We start from the raw sequence: 12,146 nt of genomic DNA, 5'->3' as shown, positions 1-12,146 counted from the left end.
CAACATTTACTGTTGTTATATTTGTTAAACAGTATGATTTCCTTACACTACACATATTCATTTGGGCCTTCAACAAAACATAAATTTAAGGTAAACGAAATCAGAAAAACAATATTTAGTCAATATGTGTCATTCCACAAAATAGCAGCCTTTTGATTTTGCTTTTATACATAACAGCATATGCATTTAGAAGCAAGTAAATTTTAGACATTTTTATTTACTGTAAAAAAATCATGACAAAAGGGTTGATTTTTCAAGATTGTCCCCTACTTAAACACATGATGAAAGGGTGATGATGTCATTATGACATCATTATGTTTTTTTAATGAATTGTACATCTTTACCATAAGGGGGAGTTATGATACTAACAAAATTGACACATATTCTGGTGACATAATAACAAGGCATTTAAAAAATGATGTCCACTAAAATCTATATAAAATGGTTGTAATTGTAAATGCTTATAAGGCATAGTAATTAATTAAATAATTAGTTACACAATCAAAAAGCCATTCATTTCGTGAAATTACCCTAGTCTGACACAGACATAGTGATGACATGCATTCCATCCATTCAGATATTAACCATATATTGCATCACTAACAGAACTGCTTACGTGTGATTATAAGGTTTCCTTTTCATCCCAAAAAATATTAAAATGTGTAACAACATTCACCTTCTAGCACAGGTACACAGAAAATGTGCAATTGAGTTACTTTAGTAATGATAATAAGCTAAAATAATGCATTATTACTTATTTCGAAGACAATAACTGTAAGACTATTTTTGTGTGAAAAAAATAAATCACACTTACAACTGGAATCGGTGATCTCCATGTCGAAGAGAATAATTTTCTTGAGTACTCCGTAACTGACTTCAGCAGTCTCTCCTCACTGTAATGTACACCAGCATCTTGTGCAGCGCGTGTGGCCAACACTACACTTTTGACAGGGGCGCGTGGAGACCACTCCGACTCTCTCTGCTCATCCGGGTCCTAGTGCTCGTCAGGTAATAAACGGCTAGTTCACAGAGGCAAAACGAACGTCATCCCGCTGGTGTTTTTAACCATCTGATGCGTGAATTATGATTTATTCCAGCACAGTGTTTGGAGAGAGTTACACATCTGTCCACAGCAAGACTGCAGAAAATAACTGGTGTATCAACATTTCAATTTATCATTCAAAAAACAAGACATAAATAATACATCAATCAATCCATCAATAAATAAGGCAGTCACACTTATGGGTGGGAGTCAAAAGTAGGCCTCATCATTCAAGGTGATTTGGATTTAGCATCAACATATTTTTAGATGCTAAAGTTTAGCACCCTCCAGAGGTAGAGGAATGACAAGGTCTTTATACTGTTATTTAATATAAAATCCTGTAATTTTCACTAAATATACATGAGTAAATCTAATGTTTGGATATTAGATTTAAATCCTTTCAAAAAAGAAAAATGAAGGACACATAGTGGTATCTAATATTATCTATCTATCTATCTATCTATCTATCTATCTATCTATCTATCTGTCTGTCTGTCTATCTATCTATCTATCTATCTATCTATCTATCTATCATCTAATATTATCTAACCCATTTGCCATATAACAAAATAATGTGGAACAATTTATATTTAAACATATTTAATTAAAAGTAAAGTTTCTGTCGTTGATGGCAGGGTTTTTATGTAGTCTAAAACTAAAACTACAACCGCAAAACATGTTTGTTACTTATTCTCAACCTCAAACATTTTATTTCAGCTAATTTTCAAGGACACATTTCACATTTTTCATTTGTTGAAATAACAAGCTAAAACTGAAATGAAAACTATATAGACATATATAAATTAAGTTAAATTAATGTCAAATAATTAATCCAAAAGGAAAGTTTATGTTTACATACTATGTATGTATACTGTGTATATTTATTGTGTATATATAAATGCACTCACATACATTTATACATTAAGGAAAAATATGTTAGATTTATATATAAAATATTTATATATAAACTAAATTTTATATATACATATATATATATATATATATATATATATATATATATATATATATATATAAACATATGTATTTGTATTTATATATTTAATAAATGTATTATATATATATATATACTTTGTTTTTTTAAACATATACATATATGTATTTGTATTTATATATTTAATAAATATACACAGTACACACACATATAGTATATTTTGGATGCGACTAATTGTTTGACAGCCCTAAAAAATACAAGTAATAAAAATAAATAAAAATAATAAAAATAAGTGAACTAATAAAAAACAAAACCATACAACAGAATGACTAAAATTTTAACTAAAATTACAATGAAAGCAGAAAAAAAATAAAAAAATAAAAACGTATTTAAAATAGCAGGATAATACAAGCTATAATAAACTATAAAATAACACTGGTTTATGATGTTCTATACATTATTTTGGTACGTTTGTATGTTTCAAAGCAGGTCGGTTAATATAGACAGACCTATAAAAATACTAATAGTTCTTAAACAATTTATTCATCATGATTAGGCTTGTCACAACACTGAAATCAACAAATATGCTAAAGAGAACAACAAGGCAAAGTGTACTTAAAAAGTTTTAATGGGGATTTAAAAAATGAAAGATTTTAAAATACAGACATGTCCGCTTTTTCCAATCCACACCTTTTCAGTCTCTTCAGTTATGAAATTTTATGGAACCTTAAAGAGCCCACCCCTTCACGGTCTTTTGAAATCTTATAGGTCAATGACCTGTCAGTCAACAAAAAACAGAACGTCTATTGGCTAGCAGATCAAAAAATAGGTGGTTCGTGAAATACGTCTCCTAAACTGCTGCACATATCATCGCATCGGGGGTGCGGGAAACGCAGGATTTCCTGTGGTATTGCTGAACTGGACACATTCAAGTTTTAGATTCGCAGAAGTACCTAGTCCATTTTAACGTCCATTGATTTAATGTCTTAATCAAAACCTTCTCATCTGTACGTGCTCTAGACTACACCTCGACATAGTTAGTCTTGAAAGAAGTCATCAAAAATGTCCGAAGCCACAGTGGCCGATACTCGCCGGTTAAACTCTAAACCGCAGGACCTGACGGACGCTTACGGCCCTCCCAGCAACTTTCTGGAAATCGACGTGTACGACCCGCAGACTATAGGAGTCGGCCGCAATCGCTTCACTACTTACGAAGTCCGGATGCGGGTAGGCTGGCCCAGTGAATGAGTGTAATTGTGTGTTTGTGTCAGAAAGGCTGGGGCTCGGTTCGGCCTAGCTAGCCTGTGCGCTAATGCTAACTAACACCCCATTCGACGTGAAAGAAGGCTTTTGCAAAGCTTTAAAAACGTCATTTAATTACACGAGCTGCTAGTTTTTGGTATAAAATAGTTTTTCTGTGTGAGCAAGTTGGGTTTGAGCAGTGTCGGCCGAGAGAGACTGAGCTAATTTAGCTGTTGTTGTTGTTATTCTGTCAACCATCAACAACATCTAGCGAATTGCATCTTAGCCATTAAGATAAACATTTGAAGCCTTTACTGTTACAAATGTATGATTTTGTAGGTTTAATAACATCTGTCAGTTTGTGTTGGACGAATTCGAGAACATTCTGCACCGTGTACACAGCTAACATATCTTGACATTATTTAATAATCATGTGACTTATTCTGTTTTCTCCGTTGAAATCCAGACAAATCTTCCCATTTTTAAACTGAAGGAGTCGTGTGTTAGACGAAGATACAGCGACTTCGAGTGGCTGAAGAATGAGCTGGAAAGAGACAGCAAGGTATCACATCCTAAAGCCCTTGCAGGAAACATCTTGCACCTTAAAATAATTGTATTGAACATATAGTTGTCTTTACATATCCTGTGCAGAAAACGTGTTACTTAAAAAGATTGTAAGAAACTCTGAAAAACCTGACATATGAAATAAGGACAGAGATAGGACAGCTGAACCTTTAGCTAAAGTATATTAATAATTAAAATTTAGGAGTTTTCTATCATATTAGTATGTAACACTCTAAAAAATGTTGGGTTAAAAACAACCCAAGTTGGGTTAAATATGAGCAAGCCCAGTGGTTTGGTTGTTTTGGTGAAATGTTTAACACAACCTGCTGGGCAGTTTTATTTAACTCAGCTATGAAAATTACTGTATTTTTAGTTTTAAATGAACCCAGAATTGGTTGGAAATTAATATTTATTAATGTGTTTAACCTTTTAATATGTTCATCTTTTGACTATCACTGATTTATCCAATAATTGTATGTCTTATTTTTAATTTTCAATCTATTTTAGGTTTATTTTACGCCAGCCATATAGTGATTATCAAATAGTAGTTGAGTTGAGAAGAAAAAAACATCTCGGCTTTATTCAAACTAAGCAAAAATTTGCTATTTAGTGTGGTTATTGCTATTTATTTATTTATTTATTTATTTATTTTTTATAGCAGTATAGTAGTAGTATAGCTACTTACATAAAATGAATATAAATATAAGTTGTCAATCTAAATATCCCAATAATATGTCTTCGTAAGATGAAATGTAAATGTTTAGTTTTTATATATATATATATATATATATATATATATATGTGTGTGTGTGTGTGTGTGTGTGTGTATACAACCAGTCAAAAGATTTTTAATGTTTTTGTGGGGCTGTCAAATGATTAGTAATGACTAATCGTGATTAATTGCATGCAAAATAAAAGTTTGAGTTTGCCTAATGTATGTGTGTGTACTCTGTTATTATTATGTATGTAAATACAAACACATTCACGTATATATTTAATAAATATTTACAAGTATATGTATTTATTATAATTTATATTATATAAAAATAAAAAGATTTTGGACATAACACATTTCTCTTAAATATATCTATTAATTTGTGTGTATTTATATATACATAATAATTGCACACAGTACACACACATGTATTAGGCAAACTCAAACTTTTATTTTGCATTAATCGTTTGCCAGCCCTAGTTTTTTAAAGAAACCGTAAAATGTTAAAATATTTTTGCTGTTTAAAATAACTGTTTTCTATTTGAATATATTTTAAATTGTAATTTATTCCTGTGATTTCAAAGCTAAATTTTCAGCATTATTGCTTCAGTCTTCAGTGTTACGTGATCCTTCAGAAATCATTGTAATATGGTGATTTGCTGTTCAAGAAATATTTATTGTTATTGTCAGTATTTAAAACAACTGAGTACATTAATAGGATTCTTTGATGAATAGAAATATCCAAAGATGAGCATTTATCTGAAATAGAAAGTTTGTGTAACATTATACACAACCATTCAAAAACTTTTTTAATAAATGTTTTTAAGCAGCAAATCAGAATATTATAATGATTTCTGAAGGATCATGTGACTGGAGTAACGATGCTGAAAATTCAGCTTTGAAATCACAGAAATAAATTGCATTTTAAAATATATTCAAATAGAAAACAATTATTTTAAATAGTAAAAATATGTCAGAATTTTACTGTTTTTGCTGTACTTTGGATCAAATAAATGCAGGCTTGGTGAGCAGAAGAGACAAAACATTAAAAATCTTACTGTTCAAAAACTTCTGACTGGTAGTGTATACACGTTTTCAGAATGATACTAAAAGGCATACTGAAAAAGTATAAACTATCAGACCACAAAAGGCATGTAGTAGATTGTGGGCAACAGGTTTTTCAAGTTTTCATCATGTTGATCATTTAGAAGCCTGACAAATTAGTCTTTTAAGTATGACACAGTATGCTTTATAGGGTTACAATGGTTTTTAAAATGTGTGAAAATATTTTCTAGATTGTTGTGCCTCCATTGCCTGGAAAGGCATTGAAGAGACAGCTTCCCTTCCGTGGAGATGAAGGCATTTTTGAGGAGTCCTTCATTGAGGAGAGACGAGCTGGGCTTGAACAGTTCATCAACAGGTTAGCCATCGAAATGACACCTAATGGACACTTCTAAATTATAAATGTACAGACAATTAATCAAACTATTAATGTTTGAGGGCCTGAAATGATTTTAAAAAAGTATGTCCAAATTTGCATACGTAAATCGATTGCTCATATTCCTCTTCAGAATTGCAGGTCATCCTTTGGCCCAGAACGAACGCTGTCTTCACATGTTCCTGCAAGAAGAAAGTATTGACCGGAACTACATTCCCGGAAAAGTACGGCAGTAGGGTTTTCCAAACTGGGACGAGGGAGGGTCTTCTTTCTTCGGTTGTCAGCTTCTATTCCCATTCGTCTGCAGACAAAGTGCAGAGTAACATTTATTTTTACACCGAGCAAAATCTAGATACCTGATGAACCGCGCAGGACTTGGTTTTATTTAACAGATCATGTTTTGTACATGTGTCTGAGAGTTTCTCTTTACACACACATTGTATTTCTTTTACATCTATACAATGTACTTGTTAGTGTGTGTGTGTATACATTATATAACTATACATTAAGCTGTAGCACTGTAAAGCAAAGAGGGTTGTTGGCTCATATCTTTGTCCTCTCTGGCGACTATTGAAAGAAACGCGTACTTTTCAAGAGTCGGGGTGTCATTCCAAACAGTGCAAATGCTTAACAATTTTGTAGAGGATAAGAAAAATGGTCATAGATGTAAAGCGTTACACAGTTTGACAGAAGCAAGCTGAAAAAAATGTTCTGGGATGTGTTTCAGACATTTGAAGCTTGCGATTGTTTTTGTAGTTGCGTGACCATCAGCAAGACTGTAAAATTCTAGCCAGTATTCATAATTGCAAATGGAACTTGTATAAAATGTTGCTTGTTACTCGTTTAAATATGGAAGCTTGGTACACTCTTAAAAATAAAGGTGCTTCGATGCCATAGAAGAACTTTTTTTGTCTACATGGTTCCATAAAGAAGTTTTACAAAAGGTTCTTTATGGTGAATGGGTTTTTAAACAACCTTTGACTGAATAGTTCTTTGAGGAACCAAAAATGGTTCTTCTATGGCATCGGTGAAGAACCTTTTAAAGCACCTTTATTTTTAAGAGTGTACAACGTTTTTTATCTCAGATATTTTTTTTTTTTTTTTTTTTATAATTCTACCTTTTCTTCATGATTCTGAGAGGGGAAAATGCATAACTGAGATGTTAGCTCTTATTTATGAGAAGAAAAGTAAGAATTGTGAGAAACTCACATTTGCAATTAAAAGTTGCAAAAAAAAAGATAATTTGTGAGGGAGAAAACCATCACAGTTAACCGTTTTTTCATTTTTATTTTGCAACAGAAACAATTGTGAGATGTAAGCTCAGAATTGTGAGAAAAAGTCGAAATTGTGAGAACTCCGTTACTTTTTTTTTTTTTTTTTGTGGCAGAAACAAGCTTCCATACTTGACTGTCCACTACATAATTTGAATAAAATGTATAAGTACCACTTCATTCAAATATGAATGTTGCATTTCAATATGATTAACGCACTTGCCATCTTGCCAACTTCCAGCCATCTTGGATTATGAAGAGATTAGAGCCTTTTAATTTGAATTTTACGTGAGAAGATTAATGCTAATGTTCACAAATTCTGTTAGCAAACAAGTAAGTTCGAAAACCTACTAAATAAAGTATATATCAGGCCTGTTAAAGGAACACTCCACTTTTTTTTGAAAATAGACTAATTTTCCAACTCCCCTAGAGTTAAACAGTTGAGTTTTACCATTTTCGAATCCATTCACCCGATCTCCGGGTCTGGTGGTAGCATTTTTAGCATAACTTAGCATAGATAATTGAATCCGATTAGACCGTTAGCATCTCGCTCAAAAATGACCAAAGAGTTTCAATATTTTTTCTATTTAAAACTCGACTCTTGTGTAGTTACATCGTGTACAAAGACGGACAAAAAAATAAAGAGTTGCGATTTTCTAGCTCGGTATGGCTAGGAACTATACTCTCATTTCGGTGTAATAATCAAGGAACTTTGCTGCCGTACCATAGGTGCACCAGGCGCAAGGATATTACGCAGCCGTCAACTCTGGCTGCAACTCTGCATCTACACCAACTTAGTGCCGGTCACTTTCTGGCACTGTGTAATAATTTTTTTTGATTATTACGCCGAAATGAGAGTAAAGTTTCTAGCCATATCAGCCTAGAAAATCACTTTTTATTTTCCGTCAGTCTTAGTACACGATGTAACTACAGAAGAGTCAAGTTTTAAATAGGAAAAAAATCATCACTATATGTGGTCATTTTTGAGTGAGATGTTATCGGTCTAATCGAATTCAATGATCTGTGCTAAGCTATGCTAAAAGTGCTACCGCCAGACCCGGAGATCGGCTGAATGGATTCAAAAACATTAAAACTCAACTGTTTAATTCTAGGGGAGTTGGAAAATGAGCCTATTTTTTTTTTTAAAAAGTGGAGTGTTCCTTTAAGTATGTATTACCCATTAATATGCTTTAAATAGTTGGAAGGTATGTTCTAAAAACTGATATTAGAGGTGAAGTGCTGTAATGTCCGTTTGTCAAACACTATAAAGTTTTCCAAAGTAATAAACAAATGTACCTATTTTTGGTATGAAATAAGTGCTTAAGACTTGTATTGTGAGTCTGAGTTGTGCGGAAGACCTAAAAACGGCTCTCTAGGAGGACAAAATATGTGCCAACTGTGTAAAGGTTGTCCTGCCAAAGTTCAGTCATTTACCTCAGAATGACTCTATATTTATGTTATCTCCTGTGTTCATCGATTTGTGCCTGTGACGTTTGTCTGTAAATAAAGTAAAACGAAATAGAGCACCGGCTGGAGATTTTATAATATCAGAACTCGTTTTCCTTATTGTGTTTATTCTCTCTTCCATTTTAGGTGTGAATGAAGTAAGTTTTTGTTTTTTACTCTCAGTATGTTGTAACTGATGTGGGGGAAACAATGTCTGCATGAATGCTAATAATTCAAATCAGTTATATGTTGGGGAAACGCCGTCTCCTGGTCGTACTTACAAAACTCATTTGAATGTTGTCTGACATCCTGTCGCTTTGCTAATTTTTATTTTGCATCTGCTTGTCATGTCCTTTACAGTCAACGTGTACTTGTAAAATTACTGCCGGCTGCACGTCTTGATTGCATGCTCTTTGTTGTAATTTCTTATTTTTAAAGGAATGGTTCACCCAGGAATGTATATTTGCTGAAAATGTGCTCACTTTTAGGACATCCAAGATATAGATGAGTTTGTTTCTTCATTGGAAAAGATTTGGAGAAATTTTGCATTGCAGCATTTGCTCACCAGTGGATCCTGTACAGTGAATGGGTGCCGTCAGAAGGATAGAAACATCACAATAATCCACACGACTCAACACGACTCACGAATCAACTGAAGTCTTGTGAAGCGAAAAGGTATATGTTTGTAAGAAGCAAATTTAACACGAAGATGTTTTTAACTTTAAACCGTTGCTTAGTCCCTAGTCCCTTATGCATAATGTCACGTTCTCCAGTGAAAGAGTCGTCTGAATCATGCACATTTGAAGTACTGTTTACAAGTCAAAATAGCTCTAAACCAGAGGTCTCAAACTCAATTCCTGGAGGGCCACAGCTCTGCAGAGTTTAGCACCAGCCTGCTCCAACTCGCACCTGCTTAATAGTTTCTAGTAATCCTGAAAACCTTGATTAGTTGGATCAGGCGTGTTTAATTAGGGCTGAAGCAAAACTGTGCACAGCTGTGGCCCAGTAATTGAGTTTGAGACCACCGCTATAAATGACAGCAGTTGATTTTGAGGTGAGAGGACAACAGGGGACAGACTTTTTTTGCTGGATGAAGTGTTATGGATTATGGAAGCAATGATTTTAAAATTAAAATGCCTTAATGACTGATTATTTACCGACACACACAACTTTTCACAAGATGTTAATTGCTATGTTAATCGGACTAGAGTGCTGTGGATTATGATGATGTTTTATCAGCTGTTTGGACTCTCATTCTGACGGCACCCATTCACTGCAGACAATCCATTAGTGAGCAATGCTAAATTTCTCATCTTCTTTTTTTTTGATGGCCTGTGGGTGAGTACATTTCAGCATTTTTATTTTTTATTTTCGGGTGAACACGCTTAAAGGAGATGTTCACTTCCAGAACAAAAAATTACAGATAATGTACTCACCCCCTTGTCATCCAAGATGTTTGTGTCTTTCTTCAGTCGTAAAGAAATTTGATGAAAACATTTCAGGAATTCTCTCCATATAATGGACTTCAGTGGTGCCCCCGAGTTTGAATTTCCAAAATGCAGTTTAAATGCAGCTTCAAAGGACTAAATAATAACCCCAGCCGAGGAATAAGTGTCTTATCTAGCAAAACAAAAAAAATGATATACTTTTTAACCTCAAATGCTCATCTTGTTTAGCTCTGCGTAAACTGTGCAATCTGGTTCAAGACAGTTAGGGTAGGACTAAAACCTCTCATTTCATTTTTTTTTCTTTGGTGTTAAAGTGAACATGCAAGGAGGGTCAAACACCCTTTACAAAAAAAGGTAAAACAGCGATGTCGGATGATTTTGAAGTTGGAGGATAAAATGAGATGAGCGTTTTTCGACATAACACCTAACTGTTTTGAACTGGAATGCACAGAGTTCATGCAAAGCTAGACAAGATGAGCATTTGAGGTTAAAAAGTAAGTAAAGCGCTTTAAAGCTACATTTACACTGCATTTTGGAAGTTCAAACTTGTGAGCACCATAGAAGTCCACTATATGGAGAACATCCCTGAATTTCTTTCCTCAAAAAACATAATTTCTTTACAACTGAAGAAAGAAAGACATGAACATCTTCGGTGACAAGAGGGTGAGTTACCTGTAAATTGTTGTTCTGAAAGCGAACTACTCCTTTAATTGAATAGTTCAGACCACACTCAAACTGTTATTATTATTCTCCAATCAATCTTTCCCTCTAAATTAAAATTGAATAATGGAGGCAGCATAGTTTGCCTTGAGTGCATTAGTCAAGACTTCTAACCATCTTGTTTCATGTCTCCTGGCCTGTGATCCAAAGGTTTTGGTAAACCCCCCTCCCCATCCTGGACCCATCTACTCCACCAGCTCTTTTCTGCACATCAGTCAAAGCCTTTCACAGCTGCTGTCCATGATATCCTGTATATATTTCTATTCTCGAATAGAACTAGGCTACAACATCTAATTCACCCTGAGGATGAACTCATCTCAGTGCTGTATTTATACCTCATGCACTCTTTTTGTGGAAAGACACGTTCTTTAAAGCAAACATTCCTTAAATAGTGCTTTCTGTGTTAAAACTCCTGGCTTAAAACTTTAAGGCAACCCACAGATTTTTCTCCAAAAAATGTTATATAAGGAGAATTGGATCAGGCCAAGTCAGGACGTCAAGTTTAAGTCTTTAATTAGATTTACAGCAAAAAGCTTCAATTCCAAAAGAAAAAAACGATATCACGACACAAAACCAGAGAACAATTGTTATGAAGATGGCGCCAGCTCACCAAATGTAGCACTTCAGAAGCTAAAACTGGGATTGCCTCTCGACGACGTCTTCCTTTACATTCCGTACTTCATTCGTATCCTTTTGACTTTGACTAAATATGTTATTACAAGGCTTTCGCAACCATGTTTAAATGTATTTTCGTTTGTGTCCGTGTATGAGAAGCTTTGGGAATGTACATATTCAATCACTGTGAAAAACTGATTTCCATTACAAATGTGTCACACTTGCTGTTATGTTTCTATATGCCATGATCTCCTAAGATGAGTTATGTTCTTTTCTGGCTCTTTCTATTCTGGTTACTTTCAGGACTGTGTGTAAAGAAAAGGGCACTAATTGATTTTTAAACGGATAGCCATCCTTTCTACCCATGAATAAACCCTCTCTGTCTCCTTCAGTGTGTGTCCTCGTTTTGTTCTATGAGACCATGCATTACATAGTTAATCGAATCATACAGTATATGTCAACACGTCAACGATTTAAAGCTTCTATTTTATTGGTGTAATTCATCAGTCCCAGATTAAGAAGGCTGTTTTCTTCAATGTAGCCACGAGGTGGCAGCGCTGCAGAAATTTCGTCATTTCATGCAAAGAAACTTGCAAATTAAACCTTGTAGCCACTGTAGGGTCAATCCACACAAGTTAAACTTGCGCTTTTCATATATTATATTATATTTCTCAAAAGTTTGGAATAATTAAG

General features: G+C 33.9%; 2 protein-coding genes across 2 annotated transcripts in view; one reads left to right on the top strand and one right to left on the bottom strand.

Moving 5' to 3' along the window:
* afap1l1b (actin filament associated protein 1-like 1b) overlaps nucleotides 1-923 on the bottom strand; it is a 32,005-nt gene extending 31,082 nt beyond the window's left edge. Inside the window, exon 1 of the mRNA XM_051093764.1 lies at nucleotides 815-923. Coding sequence (XP_050949721.1) covers nucleotides 815-836 — 22 coding nt within the window. The 5' untranslated portion in view covers nucleotides 837-923. The remainder of the gene's footprint in view (nucleotides 1-814) is intronic.
* Nucleotides 924-2,847: 1,924 nt separating this feature from the next.
* Nucleotides 2,848-11,844, top strand: snx12 (sorting nexin 12). The gene is made up of 5 exons (XM_051093299.1): nucleotides 2,848-3,221; nucleotides 3,703-3,798; nucleotides 5,811-5,935; nucleotides 6,087-8,828; nucleotides 10,989-11,844. Exons 1-4 carry the CDS (start codon nucleotides 3,057-3,059, stop codon nucleotides 6,187-6,189), a joined length of 489 nt encoding a protein of 162 aa, XP_050949256.1. The 5' UTR covers nucleotides 2,848-3,056; the 3' UTR covers nucleotides 6,190-8,828; nucleotides 10,989-11,844.
* The last annotated feature ends 302 nt before the right edge of the window (nucleotides 11,845-12,146 follow it).

The sequence above is a fragment of the Labeo rohita genome, chromosome 21 (genome assembly GCF_022985175.1).
Source record: "Labeo rohita strain BAU-BD-2019 chromosome 21, IGBB_LRoh.1.0, whole genome shotgun sequence".
Taxonomy (NCBI): Eukaryota; Metazoa; Chordata; class Actinopteri; order Cypriniformes; family Cyprinidae; genus Labeo; species Labeo rohita.
This window is presented reverse-complemented; position numbering and strand designations above follow the sequence as displayed.